The sequence below is a fragment of the Eumetopias jubatus genome, unplaced genomic scaffold (genome assembly GCF_037043125.1).
Source record: "Eumetopias jubatus isolate StellerSeaLion01/CBP00866 unplaced genomic scaffold, mEumJub1_p1.0 scaffold_10, whole genome shotgun sequence".
NCBI lineage: Eukaryota > Metazoa > Chordata > Mammalia > Carnivora > Otariidae > Eumetopias > Eumetopias jubatus.
In genome coordinates this window covers 84,598,498-84,622,150 of record NW_028274816.1, presented here as the reverse complement: position 1 = coordinate 84,622,150, position 23,653 = coordinate 84,598,498, and the positions used below count along the sequence as shown (strand labels likewise).

At 43.4% G+C, this 23,653-nt stretch overlaps 1 protein-coding gene and 1 pseudogene across 2 annotated transcripts in view; both read left to right on the top strand.

Annotated features, from left to right (window-relative positions):
* The window catches only part of TNRC6C (trinucleotide repeat containing adaptor 6C), a 149,279-nt gene that overhangs the window by 101,488 nt on the left and 24,138 nt on the right, over positions 1–23,653 (top strand). For both annotated transcript variants that reach the window (XM_088028121.1, XM_088028120.1), the window contains exons 6-11: positions 7,634–7,849; positions 9,878–10,044; positions 13,553–13,633; positions 14,980–15,037; positions 21,165–21,307; positions 22,875–23,024. In XM_088028121.1, the coding sequence (XP_087884247.1) occupies positions 7,634–7,849; positions 9,878–10,044; positions 13,553–13,633; positions 14,980–15,037; positions 21,165–21,307; positions 22,875–23,024 (815 nt within the window). The remainder of the gene's footprint in view (positions 1–7,633; positions 7,850–9,877; positions 10,045–13,552; positions 13,634–14,979; positions 15,038–21,164; positions 21,308–22,874; positions 23,025–23,653) is intronic.
* LOC114216347 (U4 spliceosomal RNA) lies at positions 19,473–19,542 on the top strand (annotated as a pseudogene).

The following is a 23,653-nucleotide window of genomic DNA, read 5'->3' as shown; positions in this document are numbered from 1 at the left end:
TTTCATGTCAGTCAACATTTTTAATGAAAATGTTTTATGTAAAATTCCAGATTCCTGGCTTCCTTTGGAAACCGGGAAGGTCTGACGCATTGGATTTGGATGGCAGCAGTCAACTGGAGTGGCGTGTGCTTTCTAGTCTGCCACAGTCCTGCCACTGAGGTCAGATCAGCAGCTGCGGGTCATACCAGGCTTGTGTTCTTGTTCTTTTCACATGGGCCTGTGTGCATGACTTGGCTGGCTCCCTGGAGTATTTGAATTTGTGACTCCTGTTTTTTACTAATACATGACTAATATTTCTAAGCACTTTAAAATTTTATAAAGTGCTTGAGGGAATGAGAGGAAGCAAGAAGGAAGAAAGGTAATTGATGCCAAAAACGAAGAGATAAGGACACTGAGACATGGCACCGTCTAGTGGGAGGGATGGTAACATAGAACTTAGTGGTTTGATTAACATTGCAGTAAAGGTATGTACAAGGCACTCTGAGGAGAATCAATGGTTAAAAATAGCCATTATGTCCCACCTACCCAAGACTGTCTTCTGGAAATCCTCACGCCCAGTGCTGTTCCTCATAGGTCATAGTTTGAGCCCCTCATGCTGCTCGTAGTCTTCTGGAAAAGTTCCAGCCGAAACGTGCTCTCTTGTGCACTGGGGTCCCGGTGATGAATGTGGCCTGACAGTGCTTGGTGACCACACGCGGTGTATCTTCACACATCTTCTCGTGTAATCCTTACGCCCCTGGGCGTCCGCGTACAGAGGTCAAGTGGCTCACAGAGGGTGCACACATGGCAAGGTCTCAGATGTGTGATATATACCTTGCCCGCTGCCATCTCTGCCATCTTACAGCCGTAACACCCCACTAAGATTGGAACCATGTCGCGTTACTGATTTTTTTTCCCTTTGATATGTTACTCTTAGAATCCACTCTTACTGGTTTTTTTTTTTTAAGATTTTATTTATTTGAGAGAGAGAGAATGAGAGACAGAGAGCATGAGAGGGAGGAGCGTCAGAGGGAGAAGCAGACTCCCTGCTGAGCAGGGAGCCCGATGTGGGACTCGATCCCGGGACTCCAGGATCATGACCTGAGCCGAAGGCAGTCACTTAACCAACTGAGCCACCCAGGCGCCCCACTCTCTTACTGGTTTTTAGTGGACAAAGAATGTGAGCTTTACCCTGGATAAAGGCATTCTTGTTTAGTTAGAAGGGCCAAAACCATTCTCTTTTATATGAAAAATATTTATAGATGATTTTTTAACAAATTACACATCTTATCACCGAGCAGAAAAGAAGGGAAATGTGCTCCATCCAACCATGGCAACTGTTTGTTTTCCTTGCCTTCCCTCCAGCCCTCGGGCCTTACGCATGCATGTGATCTGTGTGATTGGAGCAGTAGTGTGGAAGCAGCTGGGAACTTGGTTTTACAAAACACTTAACAGAGGCAAAAAAGTGAGACAAATGTTTTCCATGGAGTCGGCCCACATGCAAAGACTGCCGAGTTGAGTGTATGGCGCCATAATGATGGGGTCGCTGCCCCATGGCTCCACTCACAGCGGTAGTCCCTTTCCCTCCCAGACACCGAGCAGCCGCACCGAGGCGTGCTTCCTGCCCCACGTCACCTGCGATGTTCATGTCCCAGCCCTGAAGCAGGCACCCTGTGCAGTGAGAACAGAGCTCCTCGCTCTCGGGGGTTACAGGTGTTAGAAGCCTGGCACTTTCCCAACCGGGCGGACTGAGCCGTTCTTTGAGCTGATAGAAGGAGCAGTCACACTGTCAAACCAGCTCCCTCCTAGCAATGGCGGCACGCTGGTTCCTTTCAGTCCTCTCCATTCAGCAGTGCAAACGTCAGCTCATGGCCCTCCTCGTGGGGTTGGGGACATCTGGGCAGCCCGGATTGGTGATGGCAGCAGCAGTCACAGCACCCGCGAGGCTGTGGGTTAGCTCATCGTGGCTTGAAGACTTGCGCAGACTGGTTTTCATAAATCTACTGGGTTTCTGCACTCCCAGCAAAGCCATGCACCCGACTAACTGATCAAGTTTCTGATCTTTGTGAAGTTGTTCTTTTAGAGGTATTCTGCGATTTTGCTATTGGCCTTGCTGGCTTCACACAAATTTGCACTTTTGTCAGAGTTCAGGTGTTAAGTTGTTGATCATCACCACTTAAGAGTGTTGATCTGTGGGGGCACCTGGATGGCTCAGTCGGTTAAGCTTCCGACTCTTCTTCTCAGCAAGGGTCTTGATCTCAGGGTCATGAGTTCGGGCCCCGCATTGGGCTCCATGGGCATGGAGCCTACTTCAAACAAACAAAAAACAGAACTCCTCTCTAAGAGTATGGCTCTCTGTTTTACAAAATATGTTTCCTCAATTACGTTTTTTTATGTGTGTCTGGTTTTATAGAAGTAAATGCTATAGGACAGTTATTTTTGTCCCATTCCTGTTATATTGATATCAATTCATTTTCTGATAAGCCTGAGGAAAACTGATAGTAATTTAGGAAATGCAGTATAGCTTCATAAACTGGATTATTTGGACCTGCTTCGAACCCATTTGGGAGATGGAGCACGGTAATCTAGAGAAATGTCCCTGTGCCTGTCTTTTGGTCAGAGAGGGTAAGCTGCCTGAGAGGGACTCGTGGGGCTGTTCTTAACATGGGGTGTCAGGTTGTATACGATGTTGCGACACAGTACCTGCTCCTTAACGGTGCCCCGGTGACTTCGTGTGAATGTGGGCCAGACGTGCAGGACCCGCTGACTTGTGGCCTAATGTGGCAAGGAGCTATCAAGTCTTGGAGAACCAGTCTGTTGTTTTGACAGTTACTGGAGATGTGGCCAAAAGTGAGGAAGTGCAAGCATAGCATTTACTTCTGTTTCTGAGGGAATGAAAGTGGATCCTAAAAATACTAATCAGCCTGATTGGTACACTTAGAAATAAATATCCTGACACTTAACAATGGGTTTGCAGACACAGGAGAACACTAAATATTAAATAATACAACTTTTGATGAAAACCAGATCCTCCCTGTAGGCTCTGAAACGAACAGTGAGATTGAGGGAGAACCTCACAGTGAACTCTGTCAGGTTTCACTGAGACGTTGAGACAGATAACTTTGAAAGCGACTGAGGGGTCGGAGAGTAGAGAGCACTACACATACAGTTAATTTCGAGTCACATAGGAAGGCCATTATAGACGAGATCCAAGCTAAACCAGCAGCGTAGTGTGGTCATAAAAATAAAATCCTGCCTGGGGTTGTGTCTTCCAACAATGACCGAAGTGAGAGCATCCCTTTCATAGGCCAGTCGGTACGCTGGGACTGTACTGCTAATGTTGACCTGACTCCAGAATATCGTTTTATCCATTTTACTACCTCTTCTCCCCAGCTTCTCAGGCACTTCTCGCCTTCACTGGGCATTGCAGCAGTGCCAAGGTAATCACTGTGGTCGCCCTGTGCAGTTTAGAGAAAGCTCCAACCAGAGGCAGACTTCACTTTACATTTGGGTACTTAATCCACGGATACTATGTTTGCTCCATCACTTAGTTTTCTGGCACAAATATTATAACCAAAGGCAGAGATTGTGTGAGTTAATTATGGAAGAGGCATAACACCCATCTGATAAACTGAATCCTCTGCCTAGGTTGATAAACCACGGATGTTGTTTCTCCAAGTTTCCTTAAGAGCAGAAGCTGGAGAACATTGTCCTACCTGCAGGACCTAATGTCCTAGCAGCTCCCCTGCTCCTTTATCATTCTTTGGTACAAAAACGATACCAAAAAATGGATTTACCTGCCGACAGAGTGCATCAGCAAGATGCTGCCAAGAGCTCAACTGTTCTCACACTGCAACTTCAGAAATAGATCTCCCAGACCTCTCCAGCCGGAGTAATTCTATTTTAAGCACCACACAGTAGTTACTAAGAGGAGTCATCTGAGCAGCCTGCTTTTTGTGGATATGGGAATGTGGGGGGCAGGGGGGACTGGTTAGAGTGTTTTTACTTTCCTATGTTTTGGGGGACTTGGTAAGAGGGTCTGGAGCGGAAAGAGAACGAGAGCATCGGAAGTGTCCTGCTGGAGAGGTGGGAGGAGATGGTTATCAGTGCATGTCCTGCGGGTACACACGGAAGTTTTTGCTGTAGGCAAAACCTTCAGTTCAAAATGAATAAATAAGACCATTAAAAATACAGTTTGGCTCCCCCATATATCAATAAGAAAGAGCACATTTAAAATCTCTATTAGTGCCCTCAAATAAAAACTAAAAAAATGTTTTCTTTCCAATACTGACCGTCTGTGATGGGCCCATAAGACAGGCAAAAGCAGCTCTTCTGAGCAGTTGCTGTGTAGTTTGAGGCCACAGGGCCCACTTTTGAAAAAGGACCTTATCTGTAACCCTCCTGTAGCGTCCCCTGAGTTTGGAAGAGAAGCTTCAAATAAACGCTCACGAAACGAGGCATTCTGAAAAGTAGGGTACTTGACCATCTGAGAAAAACTACTCTGTATAAAGCTTCACTAGATAAATACCGCTCTTGATTTCGAATATGAAAAAGTAATTATTGCTACAGAACTGGGAAGTTCTGCTCTGTCCCTCCATAAGCCAATAGCCAACCAAACATGAAAGCATGATAATAAGTGTACATTAGGCATAAAGGCCATTGGTATGAACAAAATCCCATCCCATTACTATTTAAGTCAGTATGGAAAATGCCAAGCACACAGGCGACACTCAGATGCCTTGTCGATGCAGTGTCAGGCTTTTCTCTTTCCTGCACTCAGTTATGATTGGCCATTGTCTGACCGAATTTTTCCCAGCAAGGACTGCCTGTCACACTTATAAAACTATACAGGTAGCAGACGAACCATGAGAGATGATGGACTCTGAAAAACAAACTGAGGGTTCTAGAGGGGAGGGGGGTAGGGGGATGGGTTAGCCTGGTGATGGGTATTGAGGAGGGCACGTTCTGCGTGGAGCACCGGGTGTTATGAACAAACAATGAATCATGGAACACTGCACCAAAAACTAATGATGTAATATATGGTGATTAACATAACAATAAAAAATTAAAAAAAAACTATACAGGTAGCATCTATGGAACAAACTAGAATTGATTTCTTATTTCACAAAAGAAAGAACTCCATCCATGAATTTGTCTGGAGTGTTTAAGATGGGGATCATGGGTCAGGTGGAGGAGCCTCTTGACATCAGTCCTGGCCTTAGAACTGCTTTGTGTTCATTTTTACACTGATCTTCACGGTGTCTACTTTGGTAGAGGTACTTTGTTTTCTCCGTTCTGATAAATAAAGTGTATTTAAAATTGAATGAAAACTACATATTCTAGTGGCATTTCATTGTTATTTTAGTCCTAGTACAGTATTTGTTCATTTGGAGAAGGGAGACAAGAAATCCTGGACCGACCCCCAGGCCACAGAAACATTTTGTCAAAAGCAGTAGCATTTGAAGGGCCATTTTAAAAATGTTGATATCACTGTTTTAAATGTAAGATAGATTTTTTTTTCTGCCTCATTAAGCCCATCTTTAACAAAAAGCTTACCAAAATTCACGCCAGCCATGAACATTAAACGTTGTAGATTATTTTAATAGTATGTATTTACAGTTATTTTCTGTCTACTGGAAGTATTTGCTTTGAATCAGAATCAGCTGTTGTGCCTCAAGGTTGTAGCATCTCTTCTTCTAAGGCCTTTGGAGTATCCCGCGGTGCATGCGTTCTGATGTGTGCGTGTTCGGCATTATCGGTAAATTACATGCTTGCCAGAGATCAACTTAAAATGGAAATGTTGTTGGGGAAATAGTCTTTGAGACACTACTAGTCCGCTGGCTTCCTGGTGTTGGCGTCACTGAAATAAATTCCTTTCTTGTTTCACCACAAAAAAAAAAAAAAAGAAAAAGAAATACTGTTCTCTTGATTTGGGGGTAAAAAATTATTCTTCCATTTGTAAAATTTTGAAACATGCTGCTTGTAGATCATTTGCCTTGTGTATAGACATACTCTGTAGACGTTTCCATTGCTTTAACAGGAATTGAAAACGCTTTATAAAAATCAACTAATTATAATTACCATAGTCTTAATATTTATTCTTAGTTTTGACTTACTTAAATCACTTGTAGTATTGCCTTTCAAAAAGATGGAAGTATAAGGATGACAGATTTTAAGTGAGTATGTTATTTAATTACCTACAATAAATCAGTATTTTTACAGCTGATTGACCATTAGCAACACCTAAGTTATTTTATCTTCTTAAAACATCCATAATTTTTGTCAGCTATGTTAATTTTCCTGATTTAATTTTGTCCCTTAAATTTAGAAAACTACTTTCCCCAGTATACATTATTGTTTTCTGTGTAATTGTAGGGAATATTATAGTTAGCGATTGCTGACAGTAACTGATTAGGGCTAACTTTCCTGTTATTGGCAATGATTTACATAATATATTGCTCAGCATGGAGCTTGTAATTTAAAATTCATAGGTTGCATGGTCTTTTGCCATTAATCAATATTACTGCATTTTATTAGAATAAAGAGCATCAGGGGAGCTGATTCCATACTATTTTTAGTCAGAAAAGTAATAAATTCCGTAATTGATGGTAATATCCATTTTGCAACCAAATTATTTAAAATTTACAGTTAACTGTATTGTATGCTCTCTATTCTTTAGTTAGTATTTAAAATGTTCACATTTCCATCTCTGAGAAACTGTATCCATATGAAAATTACAACTGATGTGAGCTATCAGTTATCCGTAGTGTCGAGTAAGCTTATAGGCAGAAGCAAAGTGAAGTAGGGATTGATTTGGGAAGATGAAGTGTACGTATGTAATGTAAAATGTTTCTCTTGCTGAAGTGTAAAGATACTGGCGAGATGCTTCTTGTTGCCTGGCCCCATGACCTCTCCTGTGCATGTCGAGAGCAATGCCATGACCTTCTGGACCCCAGTGCGCACCCTCGTCAGGTGCCAGCCCCAGGGGTCAGGATGCTCTGGCCACAGCACTGGGCAGATGAGGGAAGGAAGTGTTCCAGGACCCGTGCAGTCCTCCTGCCCGATCCTCTCGTCTTTCCCATCCTGAAGACAAATGCCTCCCCCAGCTCTTTCACAGCTCCCGGGTGCTGCCTGAGAACCGTCTGGAATTCCTGTCACTGCTTTCCTATACATGTTTCATCTGCCCGTCTTCTCGTTGCCTTGCCCAGATCTCTGTCTTTGACGGTCGGTCAAAGATAAGCTAGGATGCTTTTCAGTATATATTTGCAACTTACACATTTTTCTTATAAGAGACTATGTAACGTAAAATTTCTTCTAGGTTACATGTAATACTAGAAGTGTAAAAGCTGCTTCTTAAATATGAGTCTTAAAGTATTCTTTTAAACCCTGTTATGTTGCAGATACTGTGAGTTCAATAGTCTTCAGTGTTTAAGGGGCTCTCGATTTTAAGTGGGTGGCGGTCAGGAGTGAAAACACTGGGAATTTAATAAGCTAAACAAATCCAATTAGATATGATACTGCCTCCTTTCTGCTTTCCCCCAAAGCCATCCTAAAGACAGATCATTTTGAAATTATTTTGAACTTGAAATGCCCATTTCTCCTTCTCCTCTGTTTCACTCCTACTGTGTTCTCTCTCGGTCGGTGCCCTTTGCAGTCTCAGCGGGCTGGGGAGAGATGCCTAATGTCCACTCAAAGGCTGAGAGCTCTTGGGGAGAGCCGTCCTCCCCCTCCGCCCTGGTTGACAACGGAACCGCAGCATGGGGCAAGCCGCCCAGCAGTGGCAGCGGATGGGGGGACCAGCCCGCGGAGCCACCGGTGACATTTGGGAGAGCCAGCGCCCCCACTGCCACCCCAGCCCTGTGCAAACCAGGTAAGCCTGACTCGGTGCTTGAGAAGTGGGTCAGGCTATTTTCTTGAGAGGGATACTTTCTGTTGAATTTTAAGAATTCAAGGTTTAGGACACTTTACTCCTTTTATTTGTACTTTAAGACTAACATATTTGCCGCGTCTGATACAGGGACATAGAGGAGCTCTTAACAGAAGCCCATGCTCTCCTTTTAAAAAAAAAAAAATTTGTTACCAGAATCCAAACCACACCGTGTGTGAGCCAGATACCGGGAGTAGTGCGCACACTGCAGCAGTGTCCTTGTGCCTGCCCTCCGCTCCTGCCTCCCTGAGCGGCTGGATGAAAGAAAGCATGCCAGTGTTCCTTCCTTCCTGAGACCTGCAACAGTACTGCACAGTGCTCGGCCCTTCCTGCCTCACTTGCGTCTTGTGAGCACAGTTCTACTTTGGGTGCTCCAGGCTGATGCTTTTTCTTTTCTTTTTTTCTTTTCCTTTTCCTTTTCCTTTCCTTTCCTTTCCTTCCTTTCCTTTCTTTTTAGAAGAAAAGGAAACAAACATTTGGTTGCATCGTCCTCCCATTCTCTGGAAGTGTAATAAGTACACCTGTGAAACATCCATTCTCACAGATGTCCACATTGCATTCACCGAGTGGAGCTCTGTGACGTATGGGAATTTGACAATGCTATACGTAGGACATTAGCGTGGACCTAAGATTGTGATTTAAGTCTGATAATAAGATCAGTTGTTCACATGGCTGCAAAAGCTTCGTATTGTCTTTGGACAACATTAAATGTCTTAGATCTAAAATGCAACTTTATTCATTTTATATTTTTGCTATTGCATTTTGCATTAGTTTTGTGTTTGTTACTTTGCTAACACTGGGTAGTGTGTTCTGTATATCTGCCATTCTGCTGGATTATTTATTCCATTCATACACTTGTTACAAATCTAAAGAATAAGGAGGTACTTAGATTCACATGCCATTTTGAGGGGATATATTTGTTTTTATAATTTGAACTTGGAGGCATTATTATATACGTGTCTGCCTTGAAAAAGCATCATATCTTCATAGTCTTATAGACTCCAGCTAACTGTGCTATCACTTAATCTTTGGCCTTTTTCACCTTCTCCCAGGAAGTGAAAATTTGGGGTAACTTTTATATCCAAAATCACTTTATATCTTCAAAAAGTAGAAAAAATAATATCCTGAAATCAAAACTCAGTAGTCAGCTTGTGGCTCCATCTGCCCATGGCCTCAGCTGTCTCCATCCTGTTGTTCTGAGACTATCCCCTGGGAGCTTGTCAGAAACAAGACTATAGGGCCCAACCGCAGATCTGTGTGTTTCTCGTGATCCCCAGGTGACTCTTGGCTGATCACATTGAAGGAGCACTAGTCCGCATACTGCTGCAGGTTTGGATCAAGTGGTAATCAAAAACCACATGGACGGGGCACCTGGGCGGCTCATTTGTTAAGCATCTGCCTTCCAGCTCAGGTCATGATCCCAGGGTCCTGGGATCGAGCCCCGCATCGGGTTCCCTGCTCTTCGGGAAGCCTGCTTCTCCCTCTCCCACTCCCCCTGCTTGTGTTCCCTCTCTCTCTCTCTCTCTCTCTCTCTCTCTCTCTCTTTTTCTCTCTGTCAAATAAATAAATCTTAAAAAAAAAACAAAACACATGGAAGACAGTGGTATTTTTTAGGACTCTGCATTTTACTGGCCATTTCATACCATGCAGACATTGCCACCTTCTCCTATAGCCCCCGGGATTTATTGTTAGACAGTCCACGCTTCAAAATCATCTCTAGCTGGTTAAGGGAGTTTGTAACAGCACAGACGACAAACAGCTGGAGTTTGAAGAAAAAAATATATACACATTTGCATATGTATTCTGTAACTAGCTCAAGAAATTCAATTCTTAGGTCTTGGGGAAACGAAGTAGTAAAAAGGTAGATTACAGTACACCCCTTTTGTCCCACCTTCCCCTAAATGATGTTATAATACAGCATCTGCTTTAGGAAAGGTGAGTTTGGTAAGTTCATGTTTGCTCTCTTTCTAGCTTCAAAATCTATGCAAGAAGGCTGGGGCAGTGGTGGGGACGACATGAACCTTGGCACCAGTCAGTGGGAAGATGAAGAAGGGGGCATGTGGAATAATGCTGCTTCCCAAGAAAGCACCTCCTCCTGCAGTTCCTGGGGGAACGCCCCCAAAAAAGGACTCCCAAAGGTGTGTGCAACACTAAAGAAAGGAAACTTTAAAAATCAGTGGTACTTAAAAACACATTCAGGGTAGAGGTTGTATCTCCAGTTAATGATGACTGGTAGACCAGGAGTTTTTTTGAGTGCTGTGGGTACTTCTGGAAGACCCTGAGATTTTGTCAAGGGTCTCGCCTGAGTGAAGGCTGGAGTTTTCCAGAGACTACCTGGCATTACTGTCACAGCAAAGCAAAGGCAGAGACAGACATGAGAATCCAGCTGCTTCTAAGAAGCCAGACAGTAAAGAGATTTGCAAGCATGTACAACAGTGCCACTCTTCTCACTAAAAGTTCTTGTTTTAGAAAATATAATTTTCCATTAAAAAAAATGTTATTGGTGTTAACACAGAATGGGTTTATTATTGTAATTTTTAAACAAATTAAAGTATTTTTAAATTTATCGGTTTTAATTTCTGCTACAGTAAATATTGATAAATTCAATCCATATAACCAGAATTTCTTTAGAATCCTCAATCTTTAAGAGAGGGTAATGTGGTTGGTCCTTAGACCGTTAAGTCTGAAACTCCTGAGGTAGACCATTAAGTCGTCTTGTAGCAAACAGGTGTCCACCTGGAAAAATTGAGATCCACCACTCATATATGCACCAAGATAAAATCCAAGTAGATCACAAATTTAAGTATGATAAATAAAAATATAAAATGGGAAAGAATTTGAGAAACAGTCTTGAAGTGGGACCAAAATCTAACAGCCATCAAATGAAAGACTTACAAATCAGTAGATAGACATAAAAACTGTGCATGACAGAAAATACCAAAAGTCAAAAGACAAATAACAAGCTGGAAAAAAAAATTTGTATGCTAGCATGGAGAGAGCTGATCTCCCGAATATATAAAGCAAGGTCCTAGAAACTGATTTTTTAAAAAATCAGTTAGTAACCCACTAGGAAAAGGTACAAAGAATATAAATAGATGGTCCCTGGAAAAGGAATGCAGACAGCTCTTACACATATGAAAGGGTGTTCAGCCTGTTTTCTTACGGAAAGAGGGTTCAATTTAAAACAACACTGCGAGGGGCGCCTGGGTGGCTCAGTCGGTTCAGTGTCTGACTCTTGATTTCGGTTTCAGGTCACGATGTCAGGGTCATAGGATCCAGCCCCATGTCGGGCTCTGCGCTCAGTGCGGAGTCTGCTTGTCCCTCTCCCTCTGCTGTTCTCCCCTCCCCCCACGCTCTCTCTCAAATAATTCTTTTTTTCTTTTTTTAAGGTTTTATTTACTTATTTGTGAGACAGAGAGAGCACAAGCAGGGGGTGAGGCTGGGGGAGAGGCGGAGGGAGTGGGAGAAGCAGACTCCCTACTGAGCAAGGGAGCCTGATTGGGGACTCGATCCCAGGACTCTAAGATCATGACCTGAGCCGAAGGCAGTCCCAGTAAAATCTTTTTAAAAAACAAATGAAATAACACCGAAGATGCCAGTTTTCATCTCTCAGACCAGCGGAAATCCACACGTCTCACAAACGGGCTGTGTCAACAAAACTGTGAGAAAACCGGCACCCTGGTCTGTTGCTGGTCGGAATGTGAAGCAGCGTAAGCCGCACGGAGGGCAGCTTGGCGCCCTCTGTCCTGGTTGCAGATATGTCGGCATGTGGGTGCGGCGCTCGCACTTGGCCCAGGCATGGCAGAGGGCATTTGTGCGTCCCTCGCTGTTGGCGCACGTCTGCAGTCAAATAAAACAGTGGTTCAAATGCACATCAGTGGGGTGACGGTTAGATTGTACTGCATCCACACGGGGGAGAGCCAAATAGATCTTTAAACAGAAATTCTATATCTATTCATATGAAAAGACCACCAAAGTATATTGTTAAATGAAAATTTCTGTACAAGGTACAGAAAACTGTGTGTGGTACACACCTCCTCTGGGGGCAGGGCACGTGTGTGAAGGGGGAGTCCCTCCTGGGGAGAGCAAGAGCTAAGCGGATGGAGGAGCGGGTGGGAAGAAGGTGCTTTGGCGTATACCCTTTTTCTACTTTCAGATGCTCTGAAGGTATTATGAAGGTATTATCCGTTCAAAAAAAAAAAATTAGTTGAACAAAGCATTCAATTAGCTGTAAGCAGAATGCAGAAACTAAAATCATTAGGAGTAGAAGTGATTACGGACTTCAAAAAGGAATCTTTTTACAATCGGGCTGGCAGATAATCCAATTAATGATGGGACCAGAAATACCAAATTGGAAAATTAAAATACTGTGTAATCCCAGCAGCTCTGGCCCTGGCAGCGCAACAGTGGTTCCCGCAGCCTCCGATTAAGCTGCTTCCTCAAGGAGAGAGCGCCTGCTAGTTTCATATTGCCCCATATGCTCCATTCTGTAGTTAACGGCAGGCTCAACTCCGAAAAGCACTGTGAAGAATAATTTTAGAGGAGGATGTTTTTCCTACTATATTAACGCATGGTTGGAATCTTCGTGGTTGTGAGAATAGAAGGGAAATTACTGGGAAAATGGTTCACATCCCCGCTCAGCCCTTCTGCACTGCCCTGCGCTCCCCTCCTCTGCCCTGCGCTTGCTCTCTCCTTTTCTCTTCATCTTGTCCCTCACTGATGTTTGCCCATTTACTTTCTTCTCCACCCTAAAGGCTGCAAGCCATGAGAAGTCAGTAAAATTAACAGGCTTGTTGTTCCTTTTCATTCTGTTGGAACAAAACCCCTGCATTTGTCATCTTTTACAGTAAAGCTAATAAAAGGGCAGAAAACGTAAAATTTTTCGTAAACTTCACATAGTATTAGCATAGGGCCATGTTCCAAGGAGCACTTACGATTATTTGATAATGGAAGTGGCACATATTTGTGATGAACTAAATTCTCTAGGAAAGAAAAATAATTCTCTTGCCTTTTTTTTAAAGATCTTACTTACTTCAGAGAAAGAGAGAGAGAGCATGCAAGCATGAGTGGGGAGAGGGGCAGAGTGAGAAGCTGACTCCCCGCTGAGCAGGGAGCCTATGTGGTACTCGATCCTAGGGCCCTGGGATCATGACCCGAGCCGAAGGCAGATGCTTAACTGACTGAGCCACCCAGGCATCCCTAATTTATGGACTTTTAAAAAGCAAGAGAATTGGGGCACCTAGGTGAGTTAGTGGGTTAAGTGTCTGCCTTCGGCTCAGGTTATGAGCCCAGGATCCTAGGATCAAGTCCCAAATAGGCTCCCTGCTCAGCGGGGAGTCTGCTTCTCCCTCTGCCTGCCTCTCCCCCTGCTTGTGCACGCACTCTCTCCTTTCTATGACAAATAAATAAATAAATAAAATCTTTAAAAAAATAAAGTCCATAAATTACACACACATGCCAACTTGCAATGCACCCTAAAGCATTCCATAGTAACTAGCCATGAAACAGAGTCAGGGACTTTCTGGCGCACAGCATTATTCAACGTGAATACAGGAAGATTCTCTTAACTTTTAAGTCACTGGGAATTTTAGGCATCTCCCATTTCTAGAAGAAATGCATTAAAATGTGACCCATACTTCATTCTAGGGCATGAAAACATCTGGCAAGCAGGACGAGGCCTGGATCATGAGCCGGCTGATGAAACAACTCACAGACATGGGCTTCCCGGTGACTGGTGTCTTATTTTACCGCTCCCCTCTGTGTGTGCTGCCATGCATGGCCCTGATTGTGTCCTGTCCGCGTTTGTCATGCGTAACAAGGAAGGAAGACTTCTGAGGGAGGAGAGTGTTCATACAACCTAATTTGTAAATTCCCCTTTCACACGAGCACTTCTGTTTAGGGAGCATTGCTTTTAGCTACAGCAAGGATCCACACCGTTTCTATCAAGTAAGGTGTGAGAGCCTTTTCCTGGAATAAAACATGCTGTGTGATTGTTCTTTTCATTGGCTTACACAGTTTCATCCTTTCCTTTAATTTATAATTAAAAGTGAATTTTCATTAGTTCATGTAGTAGATTGACAGATGACAAGAGAAAATGTGGTATAAAGTACTAAAGCTCTGTGTCCAGAAAAAGAATCCTCACCAAGCCTATTGAGTAGGACCTGAGTCTCAGGTCCTGGGTGGGGAGAGCTCACATTGCAGGATGACCCTCTGAGAATGTGTCCTGATGTGTTCAGTTCCTGAGATCGAATGCAGGGGTTCAGATAGTGTGGATATCACCTGCATCTGTTACATCTTCCCTTCAAAGGTCTTCTTTCCAGATCATTACTCAAGCGAATATTTATCTTTTGATTACTGTGAATGTCCCTAAAGAATGAGTGCAGCATAGCCCAGTGTAGAAACTGTATACTTCATAGCAGGCCCAGGCCCTCTGACACTGGGCAGGGCACAGACCCAGGGGTGGCCCAGCCTCTTCCCGTACGAGAGGACAGGCGGGACACTGGAGGCCTTCCCAGGAGTCCCCACTTCTACTGTGGTGCCTGCACATGCTGACATGTATCTGTTCCCATCACAGGGGTAGTTACGAAAATGAACCTACTTGTTTTGATTTGATTTGTTTTTACATTTCTTGATGAAAAATAGTTGACAGCAAAGCCCAGAGTCCATAAAGTAGAGAATGAAGCTCTGTGCTCTAACTCCTACAGTAACTTTCCCGAAACTGTCCTGGTGGAGATTTCACCTTTGCTGAATGGTTGCTACTTGTACAGAATCAATGACAAGATTCCACGGGCACTGTACATTTTGTTTTTAAAGTGTTAAATATAAATTCTTTAAAAGTCAATTCAATACATGTTTTTATTCTGAGTGCCTTTTACTTAGAAGACCTTTGTCTCTAGCCTCAACAACAAAGAGAAGTATTCCCAGTTCCAAAACCTAGTAATATAGGGTAATATTAGGTCATTGTTAGGTCAACAATAATAATTTCTCTAAGCTAATAGGGATAGAACTCTTTACTAGCTTTTTTGTTATTATAAAAGCATAATCCTAACTAAAACTCTTATTTTCCTACACAGAGAGAGCCAGCTGAAGAGGCCTTGAAGAGTAACAATATGAATCTTGACCAGGCCATGAGTAAGTAATATGATGCACACTTAAAGCACACTTTTTAAAAAGGTACCAGTGTGTGGAGTTTGGATTTCCAGAAACATTTCATTGTAGTCTTGGGTTAATGTGGAATATGTACTGGGTAGACAGGACCAGGCTTCGGCAAAGGAGTAACCACGTGATGTGCAGTAACCACACAGCAAGTCTCTGGAGACTGGTGGTCTCAGGACGAATGGCCAAACTCCACATGGAGGCATGTTTGCCTCTTTCATTTTTTTTCTAGTACTTCAACAAATAGATGAGTTTTTCCATCCATTCTGAGGAGAGGTCATAGTGACGTTCTTTGAGAAAGACACTAGGACCTCAGGCCAGACTTCATTTGACACTGATTGAGCCCATTCTTCACGCCCCGCCCCAGAATGGGCTTGCTCAGGGGCCAGCAGAGATGTCTCTGTGCCGGTGGAGCGCTTACTCTGTGTGAGAGATGAGATTTACCTCAAGAACAAGCAGCCCTCATTCTGGAGCTGCTTTAAAAGTAGTAATAACTAAAGGCAATAGTCAGAATTGGAAAACTATCACTGTGTTTTAGAATGGTATATTAAATTCTTAACTACAGCATAAAGGTTAAAGGAAAAAATTAAACATAACTACGGCTACTACAACTTGGTAACAAAATCTCAGTTCAAAAAAGAGATAATTTGTGACATCAAAAATATAAAAGGGGAAGAGCAAAAGGATGGAACTTTTATAAGCCAACAAAGAGAAATTGCTGTCAGCAGGAAAAGGACTATTCTGTCTGTGAGATGTTTAATGTAGACCTCATGGTAACCACGAAGCAAACATCCAGAACAGAGACACAAAACACAAAAAGGGGAGACAGAAAGTGGAAAACCACCAATGTACAAAGGTAGACAGGGACAGAAGGAAAAACACTATAAAGAGATAGAATAACCAGAAGGCAAAAGATAAAAGGGCAGCAGTTAAGTCCTCACATATCAGTAATCTCTCTCTCTCTTTTTAAGATTTATTTATTTATTTTAGAGAATGAGCACGAGCGGGAGGGGCAGAGAGAGACGGAGAGAGGGAATCTCAAGCAGACTCCACACTGAGCGTGGAGCCCAAAGTGGGGTTTGATCCCACAGCCCGGGATCACAACCTGAGCCAAAATCAAGAGTCATACACTTAACCCACTGCACCACCCAGGCGCCCTGTCAGTAATCTCTCTTAATGTCAGTGCACTGAACTCACTGATCAGAAGGCCTGGAGTGACTGGATGGATTAAAGCCACAAGTCCCAACTCTCTGCTGCCTACTGGAGACTCATTACAGCTCTAAGACACACACAGGCTCACGTTGAAAGGATGGAAAATGGTATTCCAAGCAAACAGAAACAAAAAGAAGACAAGCATAGCCATACTCGATACCAGACAAAATAAACTTAAAGCCAGAATGGGTAACAAGAGTCAAAGAAGGTATTTATATGATGGAATGGGTCAATACATCAAGAAGATGTAATGGTTGTAAAAATACATCCATTCTCAACACCTGATCACTGAAGTACATTAAGGATTTAATAACATCATAAGGGAGAAGTAGATATTACAGTAATTAGAGGGGATGTCGGACACCCAGCTATCAACAATGGATAGATCATACAGACTGAAAACCAACAAGGAAAAATTGAATTGAACCACACTTTAAAGCAAATGGACTTAAAAGACATACACAGAGGATGCCTGGGTGGCTCAGTCAGTTAGGCATCTGCCTTCGGCTCAGGTCATGATCCCAGAGTCTGGGGATCGAGTCCCACATCGGGCTCCTTGCTGGGCGGGGAGCCTGCTTCTCCGCTTCTCCCTCTGCCTTTGCCTGCTGCTCTTCCTTCTTGTGGTCTCTTGCTGTCTCTTACAAATAAATAAAATTTAAAAAAATAAAATAAAATCTTTAAAAATAAAGACATACACAGATCATTCTATCCAACAGCTGCAGAATACACGTTTTTCAAGCACACACGGAACATTCTTCAGGATAGATTCCCCCCCCCCCGCCTTTCTCTAAAGGTTTTATTTTTAAGTAATCTCTACACCAAATATGGGACTCTAACTCAGTGCCTCTCCAAGATAGATCCTGATAGGCCATAAAACCTTACTTTTGGGGCACCTGGCTGGCTCAGTCAGTTAAGCGTCTGCCTTTGGCTCAGGTCATGATCCCAGAGTCGTGGGATCAAGCCCTGCGTTGGGCTCCCTGCTCAGCGTGGAGTCTGCTTCTCCCTCTCCCTCTGCTACTCCCCCTGCTTGTGGTCTCTCTCTCTCTCTCTCTCTCTTAAATAAATACTTTTAAAAGAGAGAGAGAGATTCAGTCAATAAATCTAAACACAGAACACTCCAGGACCAGATGACTCACTGGCAGAAATTCTACCAAATAAGAAGAATTAACATCAGTTCTTCTCAAACTCCTCCAAAATATCAAGAAGGGGACGCTTCCAGACTTATTCTGCCAGGCAGCATTACTTTGATACCAAAACCAGATGAGGATACCACAGGAAAACTACTGACCAATAACCCTGATGAATGTAGATGCAAAAATTCTCCACAAAAATACTAGCAAATTGAGTTCAACAACACACAAGTAAGATTATATTCCATGACCAAGTGGGATTTGTACCTGGGATGCAAGGCTACTTCAGCATACACAAATCAATAAATGTAACACATCAACGTCAATAAAATGAAAGATAAAAATCATGTGATCATCTCTGTAGATACGGAAGAAACATTTGGCAAAACACAGCATCCTTTCATGATTTAAAACAAAACAAAAAAACACACTTAGCAGACTGGATATAGAAGGAATGTCCCTCAACATAATAAAGGCCATACACAACAAACCCACAGCTAACATTATTCTCAGTGTAGAGGAATTAAAAGTGTTTCCCCTAAGATCAGGAATAAGGCAAGGATGCCCATTCTCTCCACTCCTATTCAATACAGTACCAGAAGTCCTAGCCAGGGCAATTAGTCAGGACAAAGAAAAAGAAAAAAGACATCCATGTTGGAAAGGAAAAAGTCAAATTCTCGTTTTTTGCTGATGATATGATCCTATATAGAGAGAATTCCAAAGAATCAGTCAAAAAACAGAATTAACAATTTCAGTGAAGTGGCAGGATACAAAATCAACATCCAGAAATCAATTGCATTCCTTTACAGTAATGATGAAGCATTGAAAAGGAAAGAAAACCATCCCAGTTCACAATAGCATTAAAAACAATAAAATACTTAGGAATAAATTTAACCAAGGAAGTAAGAGATCTGCACAGTGAAAACTGCAGGACTTTGCTGAAAGAAATTGAAGAGGATACAAACAAATGGAAGGGCATCTCATGTTCATGGATTGAAAAAAATAATATTGTAAAGATTAAATTGCAGCCCCCATCAAAAAACTGAAGGCATTCACAGAAACAGAAGAAACAATTCCTAAAATGTGTTTGGAACCATAAAATACTCCAAATAGCCAAAACAGTCCTGAGAAAGAACAAAGTTGGAAGTATCACACTTCTGGATTTCAAACTGTACTACTACAAAGCCACAGTAATCAAAACTGTGGCACTAGAACAAAAATAGACACATCTGGGGCCCCCGGCTGGCTCAGTCAATGGAGCATGTGACTTGATCTCAGGGTCTTGAGTTCAAGCCCCACGTTGGGCCTAGAGCTTACTCTAAAAAAAAAAAAGTTAAGACACATCAACCAGTGGAATAGAACAGAGCTCAGAATTAAACTCCATCAGATACAGTCAACATAATATTCAACAAAGGAGCCAAGAATACTCAATGGGGAAAGGATAGTGTTTCGACATGTGGTTTGGGAAAAATGGAGAAACGTGCAGAACAATGAAATTGGACCCGTTTCACACCACTCATAAAAATTAGCTCATAATGGATCAGAGATTTAAACAAAAGATCTGATAGCATAAAACTCCTAGAAAAAAACTTAAAGAAGAGGCCTGTCAATATTGGTCTTAACAGGGGCGCCTGGGTGGCTCAGTCATTAAGTGTCTGCCTTCGACTCAGGTCATGATCCCAGGGTCCTGGGATCGAGCCCCGCATCGGGCTCCCTGATCGTGGGAAGTCTGCTTCTCCCTCTCCCACTCCCTCTGCTTGTGTTCCCTCTCTCACTGTGTCTCTCTCTGTCAAATGAATAAATAAAATCTTTAAAAAATATATATTGGTCTTAATAATAATTTGGGGAGCATGACGTCAAAAGCACAAACAACAAAAGAAAAATCAACAAATGGGGCTACATCAAACTCAAAAGTTTCTGCACAGCAAAAGAAAAAACAAAATAAAAAAACCTAAAGAATGGGAGAAAAATTTTGCAAGCCATATGTTGGATAAAGGGTTAATATCCAAAATATATAAAGAACTCAGTCAACTGAAACAAAAAAAGTATGGTTTGTAAAAATGGGTAGAAGCTTTGCGCAGTGGCAGTATCATAGCCAATGAGGTTTATTCGAGGCGCGATTATTGCTAATTGAAAATGGGTAGAATAACTAAGTAGACATTTCTGCAAAGAGGAGATCAGATGGCCAACAGACACACAAAGAGGTGCCAAGCATCTGTCATCATCAGGGAAATGCAGATCAAAACCACAATGAAATCTCACCTCATCCCTGTCAGAATGGCTTTCTTCATCAAGAAGACAAGGGACTTGGGTGCTGGTGAGGACATGGTGAAAAGGGAACCCTTGGGCACTGTCAGGGGGAATGTAGATTTGTCCGACTGGTATGGAAAACCATATGGAGGTTCCTCAGAAAAAGTCAAGTAGACTCACTGTACGATCCAGCAGTTCCAGTTCTGGGTATACACGCAAAGGGTGAGAACAGGATCTAGACAGGGTGTCTGTATTTCCGTGTTTATCGCAGCATTATTCACAATAGCCAAGGTATGGAAACAACCCAAACGCCCATCCACAGATGAATGTGGTTCATGTACACAGTGGAATATTATTTAGCTGTGAGAAAGGAGAATCTCCTGCCATCTGCACCAACATGGACAGACCTTAAGTACATGATGCTGAGTGAGTGAAGTCAGACAAAAACAAGTACTTAATGATCTCACTTATATGTGGCATTTATCCAGATTCAACCTGTAAAGCACAGACAGCAAATGGTGGTTACCTGGCACCGCAGGTGGGGAGATGAGTGGTGGTGTTTCAGAGTACAGATTTGTAACAAGCAGTATGTAAACCACAGAGATCCACCACCCTGCGCTTGTCCACAAAGGACCTCAAAAGTGCCACGATTACTGATTTGGAGCTACCGATAAATTTAGCCAGCCAGTGAATTCACAAGCACAGAATCCGTGAATGATGAGGACCAACTTTGTAGTTAATGTGCAGGTGCCGAAATGTGTGGTACGAGCTGCCAGGACAGAAATGACAATCTGGGGGCGCCTGGGTGGCTCAGTTGGTTAAGCGACTGCCTTCAGCTCAGGTCATGATCCTGGAGTCCCGGGATCGAGTCTCGCGTCGGGCTCCCTGCTCAGCAGGGAGTCTGCTTCTCCCCCTGACCCTCTTCCCTCTCGTGCTCTCTATCTCTCATTCTCTCTCTTATATAAATAAATAAAATCTTAAAAAAAAAGGAAATGACAATCCGTGTGAGCTAGAAGTTATTTGTAACTTCTTAGAAGTATAAAATAGCACAAAATCAAAGGTAGCCACGCCAAACCAGTCACTAGCCCAAGAGCCTATGAGGACAAAAACCTTACCTGTTTTCACATGATACTGCGTCCCCAGTATCTGGAAGAGCCCTTGTAGCTCACGGGGATACAGGAAGTGGAAATCAAGGGCTATGAGGGGTCAGCAGCGCCATTTTAAAACAGGAAGATCAGGGCAGGAACACAACCAGGGAAGGCTGTGTGAAGGAAGGGGTGCATCCCAGTGGGGAGGAAGGGCAGGCCCCTGAGGGGCAGGGTGGCAGGTGGATTGGAGTGGGTGGAGCAGGAGCAGGGACGAGAGCAGGTCCTGGTCATAGACTGTGGGGCTCGCAGGAGCAAAACCATGGCCTCCCTGTTTTCCATGGGGTTGAGAGGCTCAAGCTGGTGCTCATCACTCCTGACACTCGTTGGGCATTTAGGTGTAAGTGTTGCTTCTGTTTGCTCCAGGCGCCCTGCTGGAAAAGAAGGTGGACGTGGACAAGCGTGGACTGGGAGTGACCGACTACAATGGAGTGGTCACCAAAGCCCTTGGCTGCCGCCCACCAGTCTCCAAAGACTCTTCCGGGGACCGCCCCACCTTTCTCGACAAGGTATGAATTTAGGGGGTGTTTTGTTTGTTCATTTTTAAAAAGAGGTATTTTTCATTTTAACTATGTCCTTAATGCAAGCTGGATTAAATACTTGCCGGATTGTGTGTAATATTTAAGTGACTTTTACCCACTTTTTAAAAATATATGTGACCGTTTAACTCAGAAGAAATAATGTTACGGTTACATTTCATACGATGTAGCTAGGGTTAAAAAGTACCGAAATTGAAAACTGATTTTCATTTTAGTGGGTGAACTTGGCTGGCTTATCTGCTTCAGTTTGTCCAGTAACAAGGGTCATCAAGTTTCTGTTTTACTGTCTTATTTTATAAGGCATTGGAAATGATGTGTTACATGTTTAATCTGAGAAAAAGAAACTAGAAGTGGTTGGGTGCAGGCACCCGTGTCTAGTCGGCCCAGCTCGGCCACTTCAGAGAGCATGCAGGTGTCTGTTGGAAGCCCCTGGGGTGGTTCCACGTGTCCAGGCACCAGTTCAGCCCCTTCAGGATTGTCATGTAGTGATGTCCCCTCTCCAGATGGGTGTGCCTTCAAAAGGAGGGGGAGAACAGCATCCCGTGAAAATCAGTCAAAATGTTGAACCTTGAAAATAAAATTGAAGCAAGAAAGGATAGGTTTAGAAACAAAACACAACAAAGCAGAAAGGCTCACAGGAGAGAGATAACACTTCATCCCTGCTCACAAATGAACAGGATCCTCTGCCACACACTACCCTCCAGAAAGCTGTGGCTGGGGAGGGCCTAGGGGGAGGGTCAGGTCCTGCCCTGCCCCCTGCTGTGGCTCTGGTCACATCCAAGATCCTTAGTGAACTTGGAGTTCACATAAACAACCAGTCATAGGTGGAGCACACTTAGTCTAGAATATTATTTGTTGTTTATGTGAAATTCCAGTTTAATTTGGTATCTTGTATTTAACTTGCTAAGTGCGGGACCCTGACTTATTTCCTTATCTTTAAAATGTAGAATAATACAAAAAAAAAAGAAAAAAAGAAATGAAGAATAATACTGCATGCTGGTTGTGGAGTTAGAGGAGATAAATTTGCAAAGGGCCTGACACATAATGTGACCTTAATAATGTAAAAGAGTAAGATCCATCTGCTTTATAACTTAACCTGTTATTGGATTAAACCATATGAAACAGCTGAGTGTCGGCAGAATGCAACCAAATGTACCCCTAGAGCCCTCGTACTGAAGGAAGGCAGCCTGTTTATTTGAAAATGGTTGTAAAGTGTTTTCCAAATATGACTTTTGCTAATGTTTCTGTGCTTCTCCTGAGCCCTGCCCCGGGCAGAGTCAGCAGAGTCTGAGCACGTTGTAAGCTAATGTATGTGTTGGTGAAGTAATGGTTATGAGAACAGCATCTTAATCCTCTTTCTCTTTTTCTTTTCCACTCTTCCTTTGGCCCATGTTCTCCATCCTCTTGTTACCCACACTTATTTTGATCTTTTAATTCTTTATCCATCCATACCCGTTTATACGTCCTTGGGAAACTGCTTTGTGCATTGTCTGCGGATGGACACTGCACGTAGCTCACCCTTTCTTTCTCCAATCAGGACGGCGGCCTAGTGGAAGAGCCCACGACTTCACCGTTTTTGCCTTCACCAAGCCTGAAGCTCCCCCTTTCAAACAGTGCACTCCCTAATCAGGCCCTGGGTGGGATTGCCTCAGGGCTGGGCATGCAAAACTTGAATTCTTCTAGACAGGTAAGGCTGTGGGGAGAGAGCCAGTGTGGTCTCGGTTTCACCTGCCTCTAACAAATGTGTTTGGGACATATACTTTGATTTTTAACTAATACCTGTACTTTAAAATACAGTCAAGTATGTTAAGGTAGCTGAAATAGGAGAAGGATTTCCCTCCAGGTGATGTACAGGTGTTGGGAGTTGAATCCAGTTCTTGAAATTGAACCATGTTGTAGGAAATGCTTCCAAACTTCATTTATTTTTGCACATAACGAGCACACACCTGAGTTCAGTGCCCTCAGTGCTCAGTACTGCTGGTTTAAACAGTGCGTCCTGCAGGGTGGTCTCCAGCTGCGAGGTCCCTTCACGGATCCGGGTGATGCCATCCTGTGCACCAGCGGTCCAAACCTTCCATACCGTGGTCTTTGAGAAAACACCACGTGCTCCCCCTGCTCCCTGAAATAGAGGTGACATCCCGGTGGATTCCAGAGAGCCACGTTGGTGTTTTCCCTTCTGTGACACTCAGGGGCGGTGAGAGCCCCTGTCAGGCGTCACGGAAGGGAGGGCTGCGGGTTTGTGTGGAACGCGGCTCCGTGGCCGTTGTGTCTCCCAGTCCCCCCGGAAGGCGTAACCCGTCTGCAGGACGTCCTTTT